At 48.7% G+C, this 23,246-nt stretch overlaps 3 protein-coding genes across 5 annotated transcripts; 2 read left to right on the top strand and 1 right to left on the bottom strand.

Annotated features, from left to right (window-relative positions):
* The first annotated feature begins 309 nt into the window (after positions 1–309).
* LOC120642781 (kinesin-like protein KIN-14I) lies at positions 310–15,647 on the top strand. The gene is made up of 23 exons (XM_039919368.1): positions 310–1,000; positions 1,468–1,540; positions 2,071–2,202; positions 2,363–2,592; positions 2,681–3,008; positions 9,113–9,212; positions 9,371–9,552; positions 9,667–9,782; positions 9,894–9,996; positions 10,128–10,280; positions 10,361–10,507; positions 10,593–10,793; positions 11,182–11,346; positions 11,411–11,515; positions 11,606–11,746; positions 11,853–12,047; positions 12,128–12,254; positions 12,340–12,542; positions 12,656–12,838; positions 13,069–13,164; positions 13,571–13,768; positions 14,487–14,758; positions 15,060–15,647. The coding sequence occupies exons 1-23, from the start codon at positions 846–848 to the stop codon at positions 15,250–15,252; spliced, it is 3,798 nt and encodes a 1,265-aa protein (XP_039775302.1). The 5' UTR covers positions 310–845; the 3' UTR covers positions 15,253–15,647.
* An 805-nt stretch (positions 15,648–16,452) lies between these two features.
* On the top strand, positions 16,453–17,189 carry LOC120642780 (pterocarpan synthase 1-like). The gene has a single exon (XM_039919367.1). It carries the CDS (start codon positions 16,508–16,510, stop codon positions 17,015–17,017), a length of 510 nt encoding a protein of 169 aa, XP_039775301.1. The 5' UTR covers positions 16,453–16,507; the 3' UTR covers positions 17,018–17,189.
* On the bottom strand, positions 17,164–21,461 carry LOC120642779 (indole-3-acetate O-methyltransferase 1-like). Of its 3 annotated transcripts, none has more exons than XM_039919364.1 (4): positions 21,321–21,461; positions 18,459–18,713; positions 17,719–18,366; positions 17,164–17,633 (listed from the first exon to the last, which is right to left on the bottom strand). In XM_039919364.1, exons 2-4 carry the CDS (start codon positions 18,567–18,569, stop codon positions 17,298–17,300), a joined length of 1,095 nt encoding a protein of 364 aa, XP_039775298.1. In that variant the 5' UTR covers positions 18,570–18,713; positions 21,321–21,461; the 3' UTR covers positions 17,164–17,297. The 3 variants fall into 3 exon arrangements, with proteins under 3 accessions (XP_039775298.1, XP_039775300.1, XP_039775299.1); XM_039919366.1 differs by having other exon boundaries at positions 18,465–18,713; XM_039919365.1 differs by having other exon boundaries at positions 18,459–21,461.
* Positions 21,462–23,246: the final 1,785 nt, after the last annotated feature.

Below are 23,246 nucleotides of genomic sequence, written 5' to 3'. Positions count from 1 at the left end.
GGATCAGCGTTTTTTTCACGAATTGGATGTATCAACAATTTTTCGTCGAGATTGGGCTGCAGGCCACTCAGTGCTCCTTTTCAGCTTAACTGTTCACCCCTTGGCCGGTCACGGGCTCACGGCGGCCGGAGAGCGGTCAGACCGCAACGCAACCGGCAACAAAACACCGCACCATACCCCCTGCCTGACGTTCCGGCCACACCGCGCAGACCAGACCAGACCAGACCAGACCACCCCACCCGCTCTCATTCCATTTCCCATTTCCGAAATTAAATTCAATTTTTTTCAGCGCACGCCACGCCCCCTCGCAAAAATCACGAGAGCGCGGCGCGGAGGGGAAGAAGGGGAGTAATTCCGTCGCTCCGCTGCGGCGCGTGATTTCTTTAATCCGCTTCCGCCCCCTCGCCACACCCCTCTCCTCTCCCCCTTCCTCCTCGCGCCCCAGTCCACACCTCCCGTCCTCCTCCCTCCCCTCCTCGCGTTTGGATCTCGTCCTGCCGGCCGCGGCCGGACGAGGCGCCGACCCGGTCCGACTGACCCCCCGCCGACCGCGCGCTTGTCCGCTTTCTTATACCGCTCGCATTGCCGGGCTTCGCTTCCATTTGTCCACCCAATCGCCGCGCCGGGTCGGGGGCGCTGCAGTTAAGCAGCTTGGACCGGGAGGCGGCGCCTTCCGCTTGGCTTTTGCTCCCGGGGCCGGCCGATCTGAGGCGGCGTTCGCGGGATTGGTCGCGAGGCTTGCTTCCCGTGATGGCGATTGGAGCCCGGTGAACTGGTGGTCGGGGACTCGAGGCTTGAGGGGGGAGGCCTCAGCGAGGGTGAGTAGAGGAACACAGGGAGAGTAGATGGCGGCCGGCGGGGTGGGGCACCAGGCGCCCAACGGCGCCTCGGGCAGCTTCAGCAACGGCGCTGCTTCGGCCGCCGCCACGCCGCTGCACCACAGCTCGGCGGCCTCCACCGCCGACGGCTACGACAGCGACGGCTACAGCTTCGCGCCGCCGTGAGTTCCACCTCCCCTCTCGCCGCCGTCTCGTGCTGCTGTTCCAGTACAGGGCCTAGCGGGTTGATTTTGTGTTGCTGCCTATGTTTGATTTTAGTTAGTTATTACCGGTTCGTTTGTCTGAGGTTTTGAATTTTCTATCGCGTGTGATGATTACCGAAAGAGTTCCATGCCTAGTTGAAAGTAGAGGAAAAGTTGGGTTCATGACTTGCGGCAGGGATTTATTTATTTAACTGCTATTTCGCGTTAATGTCGCTATAATTGGCTACCTGTGCGGTGCTGCTCATCCATGGCCTACCACCACACTTGTTTAATGCGGTAGGTACCAGTTTTGTGCTTGTTTTGAAGCCAAGGCACTAGGCAGCGTACCTTGCTTCCGTCTGTTTCACACTCGCAAATGCAGGCTCTGTTTGTTGCTGACATGGAATTATGATCCATATTTAATTACCGAGCTTGCTGTTTTGCAGTACACCGTCAACTTTGTCAATGTCCATACCTCCAGAGCTTGCTGGAGCAATTCCATTAATTGATAGATTCCAGGTACGTGACTACTTCATTCCGACATCCTCTGCAACGTGTGCAACCTTTGTAAAAACAGAATATCCCAGTTGTCAATTTGGAAACAGAAGTGAGAATGTGATATTAGGAAAACTACCCGTCATTATGTCACGATTGAAATAGAGTGAAATAGATGGAAGCTAAATGAGTCCTATGTAGTTTCTCTATAATTTCGAATTACGTTCTTTAGAAATTAATAGGTGAATCAAAAGTAAGGACAGCTAGCTCAACATTCAAGTCTATTTTCACATTCTCTTCTAGATGAACAAAACATAATGAAAAATGTAGATTTCCAACTCAGAACCCTATATATTCTCACCATTCAATTGGGCAATACCGACACTTATCCTTGTCACTAGCATTAGATACAAGGAAATTCAATATGGCGATACCTCCAGGAGCCTCCTCAAAACGTCCGTTATTATGGGGTTCAATAAAATGCTGTTATCGAATTTCATATGCTAAGAAATTTCTCTGATTCTCACTCTGATAACAATGCTGAAAAATGACAGGTGGAGGGTTTTCTCAAAGCAATGCAGAAGCAGATTCATTCGGCTGGAAAACGTGGATTTTTTTCTAAAAAGTCTGTTGGGCCACAAGCTCGTGAGAAATTCACTTTGGAAGATATGTTGTGCTTCCAAAAGGTGATGCTGTCAAATCTCATTCCATCTCTAAAGTTATAATGTTGCACTTGGAAACTTATTTGTCTTCTGTTATTTCTTTTCTAAAGTTTAATGTCATCATCAATTGATAGCATATTATTTGTTATAATAATTTAGTGCTTCTTTGATGTATCTTCTGCAGGATCCTATTCCAACTTCATTACTAAAGATAAGCAGCGACCTTGTAAGCCGCTCAATTAAGTTGTTCCAGGTCATACTAAAGTACATGGGCATCGACTCACCAGCAATATTAAGTTTGGAGGAGAGAATAGAGCTTGTTGCGAAGCTTTATAAGCATACATTGAAGCGTTCTGAACTTCGAGATGAACTCTTTGCACAGATTTCAAAACAAACTCGTAATAATCCTGATAGGTGTGTTGGTCTTGTCTTTTCATAAATGGCAAGCATATGTGGATATCACACTGTTTGTACAAATCATATATTTTTATTGTACCTGCAGGGGTTGGTCAATAAGAGCTTGGGAGCTTATGTATCTTTGTGCATCATCTATGCCACCAAGTAAAGATATTGGGGCTTACTTGTCTGAGTACGTTCACTATATTGCCCACGGAGCCACAACTGATTCTGATGTTCGAGTTCTAGCACTGAACACACTAAATGCATTAAAGCGATCAGTTAAGGCAGGTCCTAGGATTACAATTCCTGCACGGGAGGAAATAGAAGCTCTTTTAACAAGCCGGAAGCTTACAACAATTGTATTTTTCTTGGATGAAACTTTTGAGGAAATAACTTATGACATGGCAACAACAGTTGCTGATGCTGTTGAGGTAACTGCATTTTTCCCGAGCTATTGGTTTGGCTGTTGATATATGCCAAAATCTGTCAAAAGTCTTTAAAGAATGTTTTATAGTTCAATGATGTTGTAAATAAGTGGCTTATTTAGTTATGTGACATGTTTCCATGTAATGTGCTGTTAATAAATTAGCTAAAATTGGCATATTAGGCTGGAATAATGCACAAAAGTAGTACATTTCAGGCAGCTGTCTGATGCTACAAAAGCAAGCACAGTCTACGCTGAGTGTCAGGATTTTATCGCCTGGCCTCTATTTACAATTAGGCTATATATAGGTAGGTATTAAGTATTGGAGAGAATAATTGCCTTGTATTCCTCCAAACCCTAGAAGGGTGGGATATATAGATCTTATACATGGGCCTCTAGATGGGCCTCTATACATGGGCTCACATATACACCAACACCCTCCCATAGTCTGAACTACCGGTACAGCGGTGTTCAAGACTGGACAATAAGAAAGCCAACATCCCCCCGCAGTCTGAACCACCGGCGCAGCGGTGTTCAAGACTGGACAAGAAGAGAGTACAAATAGAGTACAAAGGGCAAATACCCCCCACAGCCACAACTAGCCACCGGCTATGTTGAGGCTGGAGCGAAACTCCGAGAAGGTCGAGGAGGGCAGTCCCTTGGTGAAGATGTCAGCAAACTGGGAGGTAGTCGGGACATGGAGTACCCGAATATTGCCGATGGCGACTCTGTCGTGCACGAAGTGTAGGTCGATCTCCACATGCTTCGTCCGCTGATGCTGGACGGGGTTGGTGGAGAGATACACGGCGCTGACGTTGTCGCAGTAGACGAGCGTGCTCTTGGCGAGCGGGCTGTGGAGCTCCGCCAAGAGCTGTCGTAGCCAGGATGCCTCCGCCACGCCGTTAGCGACAGCTCGGTACTCCGCCTCAGCACTGGAGCGGGAGACAACCGGCTGCCGCTTGGACGACCAGGAGACCAGGTTGCCGCCCAGAAAGACGGCGTAGTCGGAAGTGGAGCGACGAGTGTCCGGGCAGCCAGCCCAGTCAGCGTCGGTGTAGACCACCAGCTCAGCAGAAGACGAGCGGTGAAGCACCAGGCCGAGATCCACAGTGCCACGGACGTAGCGGAGGAGACGCTTCAGCGCAGCAAGGTGTGACTCCGGGGGATCATGCATATGGAGACAGACTTGCTGAACAGCGTAGGTGAGGTCCGGCCTGGTGAAGGTGAGGTACTGCAGAGCGCTAGCCAGACTCCGGTAGGCAGTACGACCAGGAGACAGGAGTGGAGCAGGGCTTGCAATCAGTCACCCCAGCCCGCTCCAGAATATCGAATGCGTACTGCTGCTGGTGAAGGAGAAGACTAGACGAGCGAGGCTCAACAGTGACGCCTAAGAAGTGGTGGAGTTGACCCAGATCCTTCATAGCAAACTCCTGCTGTAGAGAGGAGATGACACTCTGAAGCAACTGTTGACTGGAGGCTGTGAGCACAATGTCATCGACATAGAGCAGCAGATATGCAGTCTCATACCCACAGCGGTAGATGAAGAGAGACGTGTCAGACTTGGCCTCGGTGAACCCCAAAGTCAGTAAGAACGTGGCGAACCGAGAGTACCAAGCCCGAGGAGCCTGCTTCAGACCATAGAGGGACTTTTTGAGCCGGCAGACCATATCCGGACGACTCCAGTCCACAAATCCTGCCGGTTGAGAGCAGTACACTGTCTCTGACAGAGTGCCGTGAAGAAAGGCATTCTTCACGTCCAGCTGGTGCACAGGCCAGGAGCGCGAGAGCGCAAGCGAGAGGACCGTGCGCACAGTAGCAGGCTTCACCACTGGGCTGAAGGTCTCATCATAGTCCACACCAGGCCGCTGAGTGAAACCCCGGAGAACTCAGCGAGCCTTGTAGCGCTCCAGTGTGCCATCAGCCCGACGCTTATGCGTCCAGATCCACTTGCCGGTGACCACATTGCAACCAGACGGACGCGACACGAGGTCCCATGTCTGGTTGGCAAGGAGAGCCGCGTACTCCTCTTCCATCGCGCGACGCCAGTGAGGATCCGCCAGGGCGTCGCGGACAAAGGGTACCGGAGAGACCCGCGGCTCGCCCTCGGTGGCGGAGAGAGTCGCGGCCTGAGACGTCATACGCCGAGTCACCATGGGATGGATATGTCGAGGATCCCGATGGATGACGGGCGGGTGGTACACCTCCGGCTCGACTCGAGAGCGAGTCGGCGGAGGCGGAGGTGGCGGCAGCTCCGGTGTAGATGGCGGCGGCGACGCCTCCGGTGTAGGCGTCGGAGGAGCCTCCGGCGCCAGAGCCGGCGCCGAACGACGCCGGTACACCTGCACCGGCTGAGCGTACCGCGCAGGTGCAGCGGGAGGCACCGGGGCCACGTGTGGCGCAGCAAGAGACACCGGGTCCGCGCGCGGCACGACCGGAGGTCCGGGGGCCGCGTGTGGCGCGACCGCGGGCACTGGGGCCGCGCGGGGCACAGCAGGGATCACCGGCAGCGGCGCAGGTGTGCCGGGAAAATCTGCAGGGAAAGGAAAGACAGGTAAAGGTGGCTGAACCACCGGGTCAGTCGGAAACAGGGACTCCAGCTCGGGGTCAGGAGAAGGTGTGGAGGAGGTGGAGTAGGGGAAATTCGACTCGTCAAAGACGACGTGTCGGGAGATTAGGACGCGGCGAGAGGTGAGGTCAAAGCATCGGTACCCCTTGTGGTCAGGGGAGTAACCAAGGAACACACAACGAGTCGAGCGGGGCACCAGCTTGTGAGGAGCAATGGCGGTGGTGTTGGGATAACACGCACACCCGAAGACCCGAAGGTGTGGAGTGGGAGCAGGAGAAGCAGTGGACGGAAGACGGTTGAGCAAGTAGGTGGCGGTGTGGAGGCTCTCAGCCCAGAAGCGCGGGGGCAGAGAGGCCTGGATCAGAAGGGTGCGCACGACGTCGTTCGTCGTGCGAATCATCAATTCTCAGCCTTGCCGTTCTGAGGAGAGGTATACGGACAAGACATACGCAGCTGAACACCCCGAGAGAGGAAGAAAGAACGGGAGGTGGAGTTGTCGAACTCCCGCCCGTTGTCACACTGGATGGCCTTAACGGTGAGGCCGAACTGAGTGGATACCCAGGTAAAAAAGTGGAGGAGGGTGGGGAAGGTCTCAAACTTGGCGCGCAAAGGAAACGTCCAAGAGTAGTGCGAGAAGTCATCGACCACCACCAGATAGTACTTATAACTAGAAAGGCTAAGTACAGGAGAGGTCCACAGGTCACAGTGAACAAGATCAAATGCATGCGTCGCATGTGAAGAAGAAGAAGAAAAAGGGAGCCGAACATGACGACCGAGCTGGCACGCATGGCAGAGGGGCTCAGCAGGAGCCCTAGTGCAAGGAACATCGGCACTACGACTGAGCTGAGCCAGAACGTCGCGGCCAGGGTGACCAAGACGGCGGTGCTAGGTGGTGGAAGACGGCGTCGCGGCAAAAGCGGCAGACCAGGACGGCCAGGGCGAAGAAGACGAGAGTGGTGCAGCGGAAGAAGAAAGACGAAGGGTGTAAAGGGGCCCCGCGCTGTCACACCGGAGTAGCGGACGCCGGGAGGCCGAATCCTTTACAGTGAGGACAGAAGAATCAAACTCGATGGAACAAGAATTGTCAGCTGTAAACTGACGAATGGAAAGAAAGTTGTGAACCATCTGAGGAGCAACAAGGACATTGGGAAGATGAAAGGAGTCAGGAGCAGAACCCACGGCGGTGACAGGAAGGCAAGACTCGTCACCAACCATGATGGAAGAAGGAAAAGAGGGGTGTGAGGGTCGAACAGAAGAGAGGATACCGGTATCTGGGGTGGTGTGGAAGGAGGCACCCGAGTCGGCGATCCACTCAGTGCTGACCGGCGGCGTCCGCCCCATGGCGCTGAAGGACTGCGCCAGTGCGGCCTGGTCCCACCCCCCAGGCCAGGTTGGCTGCTGGCTGGGTGGAGCGGGCGGGGTCCAGAACGGCGCGAACAGGGGAGCAGTAGCGGCGAGCATGGTTGCCGGCTGGGGCTGAGGACGAGGCCCCCCCTGACCCTGAAACGGCCACAACGGGATGCACCTTGGCCATAGGGCGCTGAAGGATGGCCAGGGCGTACCTCCAAGGCCAGGAGCAAGAGTGGGAACCGGAGTCGGGTCCGGAGCGCCCCGAGCACAACCACCACGTCCCCTCCGCCGACGACGCCCGCGGCCTCCCAAACCCCCGGTCTGGCCGGTGAGAGTAGCATCGAGGAGGGGGTCGGGCGGGTCGATCCGGATTCCAGATCCAGAGGGCGGAGGCTGGTGGTAGGACGAAGCGCCGTGCTCGGGGAAGAGGACGACAAGTTGCTTGCCGGAGGAGACAAGGAGGTAGTGTTCCGTCTCGGCGACCCGACGAGTGAGAGCGTCGGCCGCGGAGCGCTCGCGCTCCCAAGCGAGGGCCGCCGCACGGACTCGCTTATGAGCCGCCGAAAACTCAGACTTGGCGGTGAGGAGGGCCGAGGCGTCGGCGGCGGTGCCCTCGGCGCGTGCGGCGGCGGCGGCGTGCGCGGCGCCCGCGTCCCCGTGCAGGGCGGCGGCGGTCGCGGTGGCATCCAGGGCGGCGGCGGCAGCGTGGAGGGCGACGGCGGGAGGGCCGCCCGCGACGGCGGCAAGGGCGGCGGCGGCAGCGTAGGGTCCGCGGCGGCCGGCGCACTCGGCGAAGGCCGGCAGCGGCGCGCGGCCAGGCCGAGTGTAGGGCTCGTCCTGCCACCTCCCAGGGCGACGGTGGCGCGCGGTGCCACCAGGAGGCAGCGCCAATGTAGCGGTGGCGCGTGCGTCGCGCGAGGCCGGGCGATGCCGGCACCGTCCGTGCAGGAGCGCGCGCGGGCGCTGCGCCGCGTGCAGGAGGGCGGCGGGGTGCAGGGCGCCCGCGGGGGCCGGGCCGGCCGTGTTCGCGGCACCGGCGTCGCCCAGGCTAGCCGCGGCCAGAGGAGGGGCGGCGGGCGCGCCCTGGAGCCACGTGCCGCGTGCGTCGGGAGCAGGGGAGAGGGGGCCGCCAGCAGCAGAGGCTGTGCCCGCGCCCCCCGCCATGGAGGCGGCGGCGGGAGGGCCGCCCGCGACGGCGGCAAGGGCGGCGGCGGCGGCGCCCCCTGCCCAGGCTCCGGATTGGGCGACGGCGGGGGCCCCCGCGCCGGCGGACACAGGCCCGAGCGGTCAGCCCTGGGGCCGCGCGGACGGCGCGCCGGGGGCAGGGAGAGCGGCGCTCCCCGCGCCTACCGCGCCCGCGCGCGCGCCGGCGGATGCGGGCTGGGGCCCCCTACGGCCCCAGGCGGCGGCGGCAGCCGAAGCAAAGCAAGGGGCGGCGGTCCAGGCGGCGCACTGAGCAGAGGAAGGGAGGGGAAGGAAGGAGGAGGCCGGCGGCACCGGCGGCCGGCCGGCCATGGGCCGGCGGCGGCGACTGCTGATGGCGGCTGAGATGGGAGGGAGAGAGAAGAGGAAACCCTAGGCTAATGATACCATATTAGAGAGAATAATTGCCTTGTATTCCTCCAAACCCTAGAAGGGTGGGATATATAGATCCTATACATGGACCTCTAGACGAGCCTCTATATATGGGCTCACGTATACACCAACATTAAGTACTCAGCTGTTGGCTGTTTTCTTCTCAAGGTAGTCGTAACGAATCTTAGAGTAATCATATTGTTGGCTTCAACTCAACCTGGAAAAGATGTTATAACATGGTTTGTAACATGGTTCTTGATGCCACATGGATGACGTATTGTGGTTATTCTTTTGCTAACTTTATCGATATTTTGAAATCTAAAACTAGAAGTAGTGAACCTTTGGTTTGACTGAAGGAGAGTAGTTTTACTTCCAATTCTCTAGGTCTTTTTTCCCCGCGGGGGTTGGGTGGGGTGGGGGTGGGTGGGCGGGGTTTGTGCAGTTGTCCAGTGTTATATACCGTTCAGTTTTATGGGGTATTACTCATACCTTTTATGTTGTACTTTTCTTAACCAGTTCTCCCATTATACCTCTTGCTGCAACTTCTTGTTAAATTTTCAAGTGACAACATCATTTGAAGTTATATGTTCTAAGGAAACAAAAAATTCATTTAATGACAGGAACTTGCTGGCATTATCAAACTTTCAGTGTATTCTAGTTTCAGCCTATTTGAATGTCGAAAGGTTGTTAATGGATCGAAGTCTTCAGAAGTTGGCCATGGTATATCTTTTCACAACCAAGTAGTATGGAATTTTTCTTTTCTGTTGTATAACTTAGTGCATGTCAGCATGTGGTTTGGATATCATGAAGTAGAAGGAAATGCAGGATTTGTAGATGTTTTTTCACATAAACATGCATTTCATTATCTTTGTATGCAGAGGAATACATTGGCTTAGATGATAACAAATATATCGGTGACTTGCTATCTGAATTCAAGTCAGCCAAGGATCGCAACAAAGGAGAAATTTTGCATTGCAAACTTGTATTCAAAAAACGCCTCTTCCGCGAGTCAGATGAGGCTGTGACTGATCCAATGTTTGTTCAGCTATCATATGTGCAGGTACTGGTTTGATAGTCTTCTAATAGCTAATTGAAGGACTGCCGGTTCTCATGTTATTATTATGCTAGTAATCTTGTTCCCAGAACAGCTCTGATAAATAGCATTGTTCTGCAGTTGCAACATGATTACATTTTGGGAAACTATCCAGTTGGCAGGGATGATGCTGCACAACTCTCTGCTTTGCAAATATTGGTTGAGATTGGATTCGTTGACAATCCTGAGTCCTGTGTGTAAGTACTGCTTAAGGTTCTACCTGATCTCTCATGTCACTTTTCCATTTAGCATTTCTGGTGGCAACAAGAATAAATTGTGTCCCTCTATTCATTTCTTTTTCTTTCCAGTGAATGGATATCACTTTTAGAGAGATATCTTCCTAGACAAGTTGCGATTACTAGAGCAAAGAGAGACTGGGAGCTTGACATCATTTCACGCTATCAGTTAATGGTATTTATCTAGCTGTTGAACTTTTCATTTATTAGTCTGTCAATAATTCAATATATTTGCAATTTTTGTTTACAACTGGTAAAGCGTCCTGGTAATTCTAGCTTACCAAGTACTCTGCTGTTACATTCCAGGAGCATTTGTCAAAGGACGATGCACGGCAACAATTTCTCAGAATCTTGAGGACTCTTCCATATGGGAACTCAGTTTTCTTCAGTGTTCGGAAGATTGATGATCCAATAGGACTGCTACCTGGAAAAATCATCTTGGGTATCAACAAAAAAGGGGTCTGATCTTAAACATGTCATGGAAAGTTCATACTCTTTCTGCTAAGCAAAACTGACTTTGAATTTCTGCATGAATGCAGGTTCACTTTTTCCGCCCAGTTCCCAAGGAATATCTACATTCTGCAGAGCTAAGAGACATCATGCAATTTGGTAGCAGCAATACAGCTGTTTTCTTTAAAATGCGAGTTGCTGGTGTCCTTCATATCTTTCAGTTTGAAACAAAGCAGGTATTAAAGCTGAGGCAATAGTACATATATACTACATACAATCCTGTTATACCATCTAGCTGTCAACATAACTTTGTTTTTTTAGGGTGAGGAAATATGTGTAGCACTTCAAACACACATAAATGACGTCATGCTCCGCAGATATTCAAAAGCACGCTCTGCTACTAGTGTGACTTCTCAGAATGATGTTAACCAATCATATAAGCCACCAAATATTGAAATATATGAGAAGCGAGTCCAAGAACTGACAAAAACAGTTGAGGAATCTCAGAAGAAAGCAGATCAGGTAAGTGCCTTTCGGCCACAAATACTACTGGCAACTTAAGGTATTTGCAGTTCATAATTTATGAGGAAAAAATATATATACTGCCATTGGATCAATGTTTGATCTAGTAGTACATTTGTTGCTACTTGCTAGTATAACTTGAAATTTCTAAATTGTTTCTTTGCAACCAGATTGACTGTTGCTAGTGCTGCAATTGTGTAACTTCTAATAAAGGCCGTAAATTTCACCTTTTGTAGATGGTATCTTTTGTACGTTTTTTTTTTGTCTTACACATAGCTAAGAAAATGGTGTTGCCTATCTTATAATAGTGGACATTTAGATACATGTATACGGCATCATTTACCTTCTTACATTGCTGAGGAACTAATTGTCTTTATATTATGTTTAGTTGCGAGAAGACCTACAGTTAAAGACAAAACAAGAAACAGAGATGCAAGAAGAGTTGGAAGGACTAAGAGACACCTTGCAATCTGAACGCCTAAGTTTTAAAGATGTAAAAAGCGAGCTGGATAAGCTAAAATCTCTATGTGATGAGAAAGAATATGCTTTGCAGGTATGGTGACAGATTGTTGATTTAGCTAAAATCATTTAAATCATCTAACTTTCAATTTTATTAGGCTGCCCTGATGGAAAAAAGTAGACTTGAGACCAGATTAACAAGTGGCCAGGGCCGTGAGAGAGATACTTTGACAACTGTAGCCAGTGTCAACAGTGACATTGAGGTATCTGTCTCTTGTTTATAACTTTAACCATACTTATTTCTGCAAATTTATCACAAAATTATGATGTTTAACCTTCTTGTGTCTAAGAAGATGGTTACAAAGCTTAAGGAGGAGTTAAAATCGTGCCAAAAACAGCTGGATGCATCGAAAGAAGCCTTGAAGAAGTCAATGTCTGAAAAAAATCTTCTTGACCAGAAGGTTCAAAGGCTTGAAAGAATGAAAAGTGAAGAGGTTATTTTCCTTAATTAGTTGTGCTACTCATCTTTTTCCTGTTCTGATTTTACAGTGACAGTTATTCATTTCATATTTCTTACACATGGTTAACATGACTATGCAGAAAAGCTCAATGGAAAAGGTTTATGCAGATGAATGTCGTAAACTGAAATCTCAGATTGCTGATTTGGAGCAGAAGTTGGAAGTTACAACACGATCCTTAAATGTGGCTGAATCAAATCTTGCCGCAAGAAATTCCGAGGTGGATAGCTTGCAAAGTAGCCTGAAAGAACTTGATGAGTTACGAGAGTTCAAAGCGGTATGAGATGTACAATAGCTACATTTGTTTTCTTAGGTCTTTAAGAAAATTACTCACTCGTCCGTTTTCCTCCATTTCAGGATGTTGACAGAAAGAACCAACAAACCGCTGAGATTCTTAAAAGGCAAGGAACACAGCTGGTGGAACTTGAAAATCTTTATAAGCAAGAACAGGTTCTGCGGAAGCGTTACTATAATACAATTGAAGGTAAACTAGAGTTGATTTGTACTTAGTTTATGACGATTTGTGATACATTGACCATGAGTCCATGACTTGTTGCAACTCTTGGCAGATATGAAAGGAAAAATAAGAGTTTTTTGTCGGTTGCGTCCTCTAAATGATAAGGAGCTATCTTTAGAGGAGAAAAATATAGTTTGCAGTCCTGATGAATTTACAATTGCACATCCATGGAAAGATGACAAGTCGAAGCAACATATATATGATCGTGTTTTTGATGCAAGCACTACTCAAGAAGAGGTCTTTGAGGACACTAAGGTGAAGTATTTCAAATGTTTTTGTTTTGTGTTGACGTTATCAGTAATATAAACTTTATTTCTAAGATTATTCACTTTAGGTCTCATATGGACTATTGAATTTATGTGATGCAGTATCTGGTACAATCAGCTGTTGATGGATATAATGTTTGTATATTTGCCTATGGGCAAACTGGTTCTGGAAAGACTTTCACAATTTATGGTTCAGATAACAATCCTGGTCTTACCCCAAGGGCGACATCTGAGCTTTTTAGGGTGATAAAGCGTGATGGTAATAAATATTCATTTTCTTTGAAGGTAAGAGGAATATGTGTTTATCAGTGTATCCTGAATACTAGTCATATGCTTTATTCATTTACGGGCTATTGATTTGTAATGTTGGCCAATACATTGTTCTTGCTATTTACATGGTTTGGGAAAAAGGGGATTTTAATGACACTATTTCCCATAGTTTAACATGTTCTTTAAATCCCAAATACACTTTCTATATTATCTTTTAATTGTGTTTCATTTCATACAATATGCAGGTGTATATGGTGGAGCTTTATCAAGATAATCTTGTGGACCTATTGTTGCCCAAAAATGCAAAACAGCAAAAGTTAGAGATCAAAAAAGATTCTAAGGTATATGACTTCCTTTTCATTGTTCTTACATTTCTTCCTGCTTTATTTGCACATTTGATTTTCATTTTTCTCAATTGACCTTTTTGTGCTTTCTAGAAACATAGTATTCAGATATTAATGCTTTCCTACTTTGATTACTGTTGTAGCTACAAGGACATGCAGTTAGATTTTTCTCATTTTGGACACTAAATTACCTACTTTAGTACGTAACTGTTTCTGCATCTCTCCATAACCATTTTTGTTCAAATCCTGAAATAGCTATAATCTGATAATAGTAATTGCGACAGGCTAATCATCACTTAATCTGTGCAGTTTTCCTTCGGGAATTCGGAGCCTTTTTTTTCTCCATGTACAATTCTAGCTATTTTATAGAGCTAATTATTCCATGTTTTTTTTTTTATTTTAGGGTGTTGTTACAGTTGAAAATGCGACAGTTGTGAGCATTTCAAGTATTGAAGAACTGAGGACTATAATTTCAAGAGGTTCTGAGAGAAGGCACACTGCCGGAACAAATATGAATGATGAGAGCTCAAGGTCTCATTTAATTCTTTCAATCATTATTGAAAGTACGAATCTCCAGACTCAATCATATGCAAGAGGCAAGGTACGACAGGATGAAGCTGGGAACTTGACTCCAATTAGGTTGAGTCTAGGGACAATATTTTGATCTATAATAATAAATATAAAAAAAGATCGTGTGTTCTTTATCTCCATTTATTAGCGCCATGGCCACTTCCTGCACATAGTTGAACTTTTCGCTTCTGTATAAAATAATACACCTGTGTCCTGATGGAGGTCATTGGCAAACATTACCTGGAAACCAAACTGAAAAAGTAATCATATTAAACTGCTCCATAAGATTAAAAAATTGTGTACTTTGATACTTTCTGTAGTATCTCGTGATCTTGGCCCTGGTAGTCTAGTTAGTAGTTACTCATATTTTTTTTGCTTTGCATTATTTTGCTTTTGTGCTTTGCACTATGCGGTCTATAGTGCATCTTTCTTTAGAGGTTCAATTTTGTTTTGTATGCGATCTAATACTAATTTAGACAATTATAGTATGCTAATGTGAAGTTCTTGCTCTTGTTTCTCTTGGTTGATATGATTAGTTCAAATAGACAAGCTGCATAGAATATCTCGTACGTAAAAAAGAAGAAAAACCAACAAGTTGCCTATGCCCTGTTTGGAAAGTTGGGATTTCTCACTAAACAGTTCCCTGTGAAAGTATTGCATTCTAAAGAGTCCTTGGTCTGCCATCAATAATTTCAGAGTTTGTTTCATATTAGAGTGAAGCATTAACAGTGTTCCTCTGTTTGGGGCAGCTAAGTTTTGTGGACCTTGCTGGTTCTGAGAGGGTGAAAAAATCTGGTTCAGCAGGAAAACAACTGAAAGAAGCACAAAGTATCAATAAATCTCTTTCAGCATTGGCTGATGTTATTGGTGCTTTATCTTCTGATGGACAACATATACCTTACCGGAACCATAAGTTAACAATGCTTATGAGTGATTCTCTCGGAGGCAATGCGAAGACCTTGATGTTTGTGAATGTTTCACCAGCAGAGTCTAACTTGGAGGAGACTTACAACTCACTCATGTATGTATTTCCATAGCTCACTTACTCCTTGTCCTTGTTCATCGAGTGTATGTTTGGCTGCTGTTCTGGTTTGTTGTTTGTTGCTGTTGTTGGCTCGCATCAATTTAGTTTTAATATCTTAGATTTTCCCATGAGTAGGATCATTTCAGATTTTCTTATCAAACAGGTATGATGGCCAGGTTAATTTTGTTTCCACTGTTCGGGATCTTTTAATTTTTTAAATTTTGTTTCATTATACTCATTTCTTTGGGATGGTTAATTCTTTGTGCAGCTATTCACATGCCTATTGAAACCCTTGTAGGTATGCTTCACGGGTTCGTTGCATTGTTAATGATACAAGCAAGCATGTTGCCCCAAAAGAAATCGTGAGGCTGAAGAAGTTGATTGCCTATTGGAAGGAGCAAGCAGGCAAGCGAAGTGATGAAGACGAACTGGAAGAAATACAGGAAGAGAGGGTCTCAAAAGAGAAAGCAGACAATCGCCTGACTGGCTGACAGCGAGGTGCCACCACTGAATGCTCCTGGTCGTGTTCTTCAATGTTGATAAGAATTTGCGACAGCGACAAGTTGTCTCTAACAGAACGTTTCGATATGATCTGACGGTGTTGTACACTAATTGTATAGTAGTTGCATATTACTTTATGGCAGCGATGCCCGTTTGTACAAAGAGGAATGTAGCACACATTGATAGGAGGGGAAAAGTTGTTAGGGCTAACTGTTTTTTGGAGGCTTGATGCGCCCTAACAGCTGTTGGATCACGTGTTATCAGTGTAGCAGATATTAGAAGCATCATGAGCGTTCTCTCACCAAATCCTTGCTTATATTCTGTTAAGCTTTGGACGTCAGTTTGTGGCCCGATGATGAAATGAGCGCAAATTGTTTCCAGACCTCTTTAGGGCTTGTTTGGAACCCAGTATTTTCAATGGAATTTTACAGGAATCAGATTCCTATAGTATTAGTGACTGTAGCCGTGTTTGGAACAACAATTTCTTTCCAGAGGAAAGGTTCCTACATTGGTACGTTTTTCGAAGGAAAAAAGAATCCAATCCCTCCTATTGGTTTCTTTTCCCGCAAGAAGTGCAAGAAAACGGGCGCACTAATGCCGTCATTATTTTTTGGCCGTCACTTGTCAGGCAGCCAAAAACTAGGACCAAAACATTCATTTTTATTTGATTCATTACTGAACTGGGGTCTACTAATAGGCCCACTTCCATTCACTGGCACTTGGCCGTCCAAAACGTTTAGCGTTAATCCCTCTGTTTTACAATCTTTTTTTTGCGGGTCCTCTGTTTTACAATCCTCCATTCCTTGGTGTGCAATCCTGTCTGAGGTGTTTGCTTGAGCATACATTTGAGCCCCGAAAAGTATTATTTTAGTACAGCCAACATGAAGTTGACCTAGACTCCTAGAAATTCATAAGAAATAAGAGCGGTTGCTTACACAAGCAAGCAACAGTCGTGTTGGATGGTAGATTGTCACAGCAAGAACCAGGGAGGTAGCATCCAAGGGTCTTTAACATGCTCTTGTTGACTCTGCATAATAATTACATAAAAAAAACTAGTACAACTACCATTTACTCCATAGTACTCCAAATGTTTCTTTTTCTTCTTGTCGAAATGGTTAGTCTGTCTGATTGTGACTGCTCGCCTTACGACGACCCTACCCTACCTCGTCCTCATCTGCAACTCTTTCACTTGTTCAAACATACATACACATACAGGGAAAGAGTGTCAGGCTGAAGGCTGAAGCCATGGCTGCTGCTCGGTGCTCCCCGGTGGCTCTCATGCTGCTACTGCTGGCCTGCAGCGTCGCCGCGGACGAGGCGCTGACGCACCTCCACTTCTACTTCCACGAGGTCGACGGCGGCGCGCCCAACGCCACCGTCGTCAACGTCGCCAGCCTGCACAGGAACGCGTCGACGTTCGGCGACCTGAACGTGTTCGACAACGCGCTGCGGGAGGGGCCGGACCCGGCGTCGCGGCTCATCGGCAGGGCGCAGGGGCTCGCCGTGCACGCGTCGCTGGACGAGTCCGGCGGGCTCACGGCCATCACCTTCGCCTTCTCCGACTACGGGGAGTACAGCGGCAGCACGCTGGCGACGCTGGGGCACCTCACCGCGTCGGGCCCGTCGGAGCGCAGCATCGTCGGCGGCACCGGCAGGCTCCGGTTCGCGCGCGGGTACATGACCAGCAGCCTCGTCAGCTCCAAGGGCAGCTCCATCGTCGTCGTCTTCGACATGTACTTCACCCTGGCTCACTGATCTCTCCTTGCACTTGTGAGTTCGACACGATCGAACAGAAAATGAGCACCACTTTCAGATTTATATCTTTGTACAACCCTGGTAATTGTTCGAATAAAAACACGTCGGCATTTGTACGGAGCCATGATTGATTTACACGAGGCCGATGAGTGAGACCACTTCATCTAATCTACATTCATGAATGTGTTGCTCGGTTTTACAGTAAAATTTTACAGTTCCGTACGTGTGGCACGCACTCCGGTAAATAATGCGATTGAAACCAAAGAAAGCTGGCATCGCCTCATGCGAGCGAGAGCGAGCACACGACATGTGGGAGCCGCATCTCCGCCATCAGCTCCCCGGCGCGCTCCTCCGCTCGCCGCTGCAGCCGGCCGAACAGCTCGTCCGCCAGCGCCTTCCCGACGTGAGCATCCACGAGCGCGCCGACGAACGACCACACGTTGTTCGCCACCGTGTGGCCGACGGCGCCGGGGTCGTCGGGGTGGTCGACCGCCGCAGGGCTCCCCGTCACCATCTCCAGCCGGTTGATCCTGAACGCGCCGGCCGCCTCCACCGCCTCCCGGACCTCGTCAAGCGTCGGCGCGTACAGCGGCACGTTGAAGCCGTCCATCAGCCCCTGCGAACACTCATTGGCATTGACATGCTCCATCATCGATACGACGATGTTGCTTTGCAGCACACGACACGAGTCCAAAGCTCACCTCGCGGACGAGGTCGGCCCACGAGTCCTCGAAGAGCGTCCCGTACAGGAGCCTCACGCGGCCTTGGTCGGTGGGGGCGGCGGAGGACGGCCGGCCGAGGCAGAGCAGGAACATGGCGCCGCGGCGCTTCAGCTCGGCGGCGCGGCAGCGCAGGAAGCGCGCCAGGTCGGACTGGAACTGCCGCCGGTACGCCGCACCCGTCGCCTCCGACGCGCCGTGCACGAACACCTTCCCGGCGTTGTACGCCGGGGACCCCTTGTCCAGCACTTGTTCCGGGACCCGGGAGAGCCAGTGCACTGAGAAGGTGGAGGTGAAGGCGTGGATGGACCTCTCCGTGAACAGGCGGTCGTGGAACGACCCGGGCACGCCGGCGCCGAAGTACCGCCGGTCCAGGAGGAGGCGGAAGAGGGTGTTGAAATCGTTGCTCGGGAGATCGGAGAAGTAGATGCAGAACTCCGGAGGATCGTGGCCCTGGGAGACATACATGTCCGTCATGTGCTGCACGATGGCATCGGCGACGACGAGCGTGTTCTGGCCGCAGGAGCACCCCAGGTCGGCCGCCGCCAGGAGCTTCTCCGGCCGGCGAGGGAGGCGGATCGTGTCCAGCGTCTCCTTGAGCGCGGGCACAACCATCTCGAGATTCCGTGACTGCATTTCATTAAAGAGCGAGGAAGGAACTAGAAACTGTCAACGAAGATGATCTTCCCAATTAATTTAAAGAAATGTTGCTTTGTGTTTCCCTGAACTTGGCTGTTGTTGATGTAGCTGGTCTCCCCCTGCCCACCCTCCATGCAGAAGCAATTCTTCACGACCTCATGTTGTGTTTCGACTCCTTTTACCGTGGCCACCATGGTCACCGCAAGAAGCTCGACGCTTTGGCAGTTGGGAGGGCGAGTATATATAACTTACAAGACTGGAGGACGACTGCATTGCCTTGGGCTTGGCTTGCAATAAATGGGGGAGCCTCCATCCATGCTTACCGCCTAGCATGACAGCTGCACCAACACATGATGACATCTATTATTTGTAACCCAGATATAGTTTTTAAGGCCATCCCTAACCCTCCACCTAGGATGGTGTTTATAGTATTGATTACACTGCCACCTAGAATGTTTAGCTTATGTGGCAGTATATTAAATGAGAGAGAGTAAAAAGATGAAGAAACTGGGTTTCATGCAAGACCCAGTTTCTACACAAGAACCAATACACTAGACACTAGCAAAATTTGCATTGGAAGAGAATAGTGTCCTCGTGATAACTAAATAACAAATATGATTGGTTTATAGAAGAGAATAATTGAGTGAGTATTAATTATTGACTCATATGAAGAAACTATGTATTAAGGGATGTAGTTTCTAAACATAGTGTCTTGTTTATGTGGCGGTATAGACACTGTGTATAGACACTATGGGTTGGGACTGGTCTAAGTATCGAACATACTCACTGTGGACTTGGCTGCTAGTTCTATTTAAAAGAACCAAAATTAAGGCTACATCACATGCAGTCGTGATACATTTTTTATTTTTGCGAAGGATAGTGCAGTAATAATATACTAATGCAACTTATATATAACTAATGCAAGGATTTTTCTGCCACAATATGATCTTCCTCCGCGCCCCTTACTGTAGCTAGGTCCCACACGTCAGAGACACATGTTGTTACGAACAAAACTTATCTGCCACCGTCCGTTACAGATGGAGCGACGCGGCTCGGAGACGTCTTTTGCATTTTCCGTGTGCTGCAACGAGATGAGCAAGAGCTTCGCATTGACAAGTTGGGGCCAGTCGTTGCACCTGACAAGTCGACCCCACTAGTCTGCCACGAATGGGCGACGACACCACTTTCCCCTTTCACACACCCGCTCCACGAGTGGGCGATGGCAGAAACTCAATAAGAAATCTCTTCACTTAATCCCAAAATGGCTGAGATAGTATTATTGTAATTGTAAAATATAATTAGAATATTTTTTTTAAAAAAAAGTTAGCTAAATAGTTTTCTCTTTAGCAGGAATTAAAGCTGTTGCAAGCTCAAAAGAAATGGTATGGAGAAGAATTAACAATCCGTGAAATATCACAAAAACAGAAAATGGTAAATTTTAAACTTCCGTTATATAATAATTATAAAATCGAGTTTTATAAAATGACACATAGATATATTTATGTTTTTGCAGCAAGTGCTTTTAGAAGAACAAAACAAGTTGAGATTAAAGCTGGATGAATTTCAACAGGTAATTACAACAATATATTAAATTTTTTTAATACATACATCAGTGTTTACAATCGCTCATGTGCACCTAGAATATGTTGTATCTTTTATCCTGCAAGTAATTTATTCCTTACTTGCTGTCATGTTTTGTGTGCATAGATGACCTCAAGAGGCACGATTTTAATGTAGCGAATGCTGAATTCCTTAAAGTATAAGGAAGGTTGTAAAGAACTGGAGCATCTTGATGAGTATCTTAGCTGTTTTAGTACTGTTAGACTTCTGGATGCTTCAAATATATTTTATTGGGAACCTACACATAAGACACACTAACTCACTTTAGAGTCGGTTAGCTTTTTCAATTTCCAGCTACCTTTTTCAATTTCCAGCTACTTAGTGTATAAGGTTCGTTCGACGGCAGAGCCGCCTTCTCGCTTCCGGGTGGCAGAGCCTACCAACAGATGAAGTCCAACAGATGAAGTCCATACCTTTTGTGATCCCAGGTGGCAGAGCCAACCTACGATAGATCACAACTTATACACTAAGTACTTAGAAACTGAGATACTAACACTTACAAGGGAACTCAAACCATGACACACCTACACACTCACACCATGGCAACCTTGCCATGTTACATAGGACTCAAATGGCACTCCAAGTCATAGCAATTGGGGGAGGGGTGGCAACCCTATTTATACTAGTATATGACCTCTAGGATGTTGCGACGTGGCAACATTCCACACTGTTCTAACCAAATATCCAACTCTAGAACATTCATATGTTTATCCTAATATCTAATATTTCTTACTATACATAAAATATCTAGGTTCTAGACTCTCCAAATTCTTTCATGGCAAATATCTTCTCTTTTTTGCTTTCCAAAATATTCTAGAATGTTCCACAAGTATGCATTGTCATAATTCAACATATTGTATCTAGTGTTTGGTGACGCCATGAAGCCGGGCACAAATTAAAGCTCGCGGCGCCAGGCTCTCGATCACACACTATCACTTAGCTTTCGTCCTCTAACTTTGTGTGCAGCAGAGCACAAATCAATGAAGCACTACGCGTCCAGCTTGACGTGCAGGGGTGGTAAAAGGCCCAAGATTTTGAACTAGAAAATCTAAAGACCGGGCCCTAAAAGAGCCGGGCTCTAATCTTATACAATTTTGAGCTAAATAATTTAAGGGCCTTGTTAGGCTGCGAAGAAAACACTAGAGCCATAGCCCATTACCACTCCTACGTGCAGCTCGAGAGGTGCTCGATCGGCGAATAGTTTTTCTATCAGTAATGTTAGTAAACACTACACACAAAAAAAACTGCAGACTACCCTCATTACTAGTATTAAAAAAGTTCTCTCGAGTTTTTCCTGATCTGTTCAAGAGCCTACAATGTCATACCTGACCAGCCTCTGCTGCCTTGCAGTAGTACTTCAGTTCAGGCCGAAACGCATCCGGCCTGGTGTCCATTGAAATGGGAATTAATGTCGCATGTTCCAAACGGGATCGTCTGCAGATGCAGCTGGCTCAAGCCTGGCTCAAGCCTTCCCCAACATGGCGCCATGACCATGGTTGTGCCCTTTGATCTTGTGCCTAAGGTTAAGACGAGCAGCAAATAGATTCAAAATAAAATCCTTGCGGTATCCAGCAACAACAACTAGCAGTAAGATACACTGATCGAGCATAATACATATATAGCGCACAGATCAATTCAAGCGAGCGTCTAAAATGAAGCGTTGGAACATCAGTAAGGTAATAAAAAAGACATCATGAAACAAATCAAGACACCCTTTTGTTTTTTGGGTACCATATGAAGAACAGTTGCTAACAAATTAATAATTCCTACAACACCTCTTGATAAATTATCCATCGATCGATCGATCGGATTTGAATAAAAGTGCTAATAACTATATTTACAGGATTTCTACGACGGGCAAGATTACGACGGGCAAGATTTAAAACTTCACGAATCATGCATGATGCGAGATCAGTAGTAAACTGCACATGCATGCAAAAAAGATTCGTGGAAGTTGTTAAATTCACTCGTACCTTGCGCGCTTCCTCGAGGTGGGTTCATCCTCCTCTCGCGCAGAAAGAATGTCGTCGTCGTCGCCGCCATTCCCCTGCTCCCCGTTGTGGAGAGCACTGGCCGCCGCCGCCGCCGCCGTGACGACGACGCCATCGGGATCGCTGGCGACGAGCAGATCGGCTAAGAAGTAGTCCGCGGCGGGGCAGAGCGCCTCCTCCTCGACCTCGGCGTCGCCGTCCTCTTCCATCATGAAGCGCTCCAACTCGGCGACGTACGCCGACATGGCCTCGTCTCCGGCCAGAGCCCCGTTGTCCGTCACCCCGGACTCCGGCGTGCCCTCCCTGCCGCTGGTCCCCTCGTCGCCGCCGACGCAGAGCCCCCCGAGCCACCCGCCCGAGGCCGCGCCGCCGCCGACGCCCTTGGCATCTGCGTTGGCAACAAAGGCGGAGTAAGCGTCGCAGAACTCGTCGGCGGCCAGCTGGTCGCCGAAGTCCAAGTCCAAGTCGAGGTCTCGGACGTCGAAGTCGTCGATGCTGAAGTCGAGGTCGTCGAAGGAGTCGGCGGGCACCACGGCGGCATCGTCCGCGGCTGCCATATTGATCGCGCTGCTTCCGGTCGTCGTCGTCGTCGTCGAGGAGCGCGTGGACGGACGTGTCGTGTCGTGTCCCGTCTTTTAATTTTCCAAGCCGTGCGTGGCTGCAGGACGGGAGCGGAGGGCGCTTTTATAGGAGGATCGGATGGAGGTCGGTTCGGGGCGCGGCTCCTTGTTACGCACGGTTTTTTTTTTGGGGGGGAACAGGTTTCTGTTTGAATTCGTGGAGGGGAAGGATGGAAGTTTCCGGGAGGCCGCCCGTTATGGCGAGTCCGTTCGCGTTCAGATGGGAAGGTTTCCATCCATGTCGGTTACGGGAAGGAACCGACGCTCGCGTTTCCCGTTTCTCTTCTCGTGGCTCGTGGATTTTGAGTTTTTACGGGATTTCCGTTTTGTAAACGTGACGTGACGTGTCGTGTCAAACATGTGGGTATGCATGCCGCGTAGCTTACGGGACCGGATCGCGCTGATTCTAAATTGGCGGTCACTTTATCCAAAAAAAAAAGCGGTCACGCGGGGGCCGAGGAAGGTGCAAGGTTTCTCTGTTGGGCGTTCTGCTGTTGGTTGGGCTGGAGCTAGAGCTGGTGGCTGAAGTGGTGTGAGAGAAAAATACTGTTGGCTGCAGGGGCGAAGCCAGAAATTATGGCCACCGGGGTCATCATGATTGTTTAACGGGGTCATTAACACTAAAAACAGTGATAAACAG

This window comes from Panicum virgatum, chromosome 7K (assembly GCF_016808335.1).
Source record: "Panicum virgatum strain AP13 chromosome 7K, P.virgatum_v5, whole genome shotgun sequence".
Classification (NCBI taxonomy): Eukaryota; Viridiplantae; Streptophyta; class Magnoliopsida; order Poales; family Poaceae; genus Panicum; species Panicum virgatum.
The sequence above is the reverse complement of the archived record's forward strand: the minus strand, read 5'-3'. Positions and strand labels throughout refer to the sequence as shown.

Excerpts from the sequence above, each read along its gene's own strand:
- LOC120642781 (XM_039919368.1), top strand. The coding sequence starts at position 846 with ATGGCGGCCGGCGGGGTGGGGCACCAGGCGCCCAACGGCGCCTCGGGC. Across the intron at positions 12,048-12,127 it reads AGTTACGAGAGTTCAAAGCG|GATGTTGACAGAAAGAACCA; the intron begins GTATGAGATGTA and ends CCTCCATTTCAG. Across the intron at positions 14,759-15,059 it reads GAGACTTACAACTCACTCAT|GTATGCTTCACGGGTTCGTT; the intron begins GTATGTATTTCC and ends AAACCCTTGTAG.
- LOC120642780 (XM_039919367.1), top strand. The coding sequence starts at position 16,508 with ATGGCTGCTGCTCGGTGCTCCCCGGTGGCTCTCATGCTGCTACTGCTG.
- LOC120642779 (XM_039919365.1), bottom strand. The coding sequence starts at position 18,569 with ATGGTGGCCACGGTAAAAGGAGTCGAAACACAACATGAGGTCGTGAAG. Across the intron at positions 18,367-18,458 it reads TCAACAACAGCCAAGTTCAG|TCACGGAATCTCGAGATGGT; the intron begins GGAAACACAAAG and ends AATGAAATGCAG. Across the intron at positions 17,634-17,718 it reads GGGCCGACCTCGTCCGCGAG|GGGCTGATGGACGGCTTCAA; the intron begins GTGAGCTTTGGA and ends GAGTGTTCGCAG.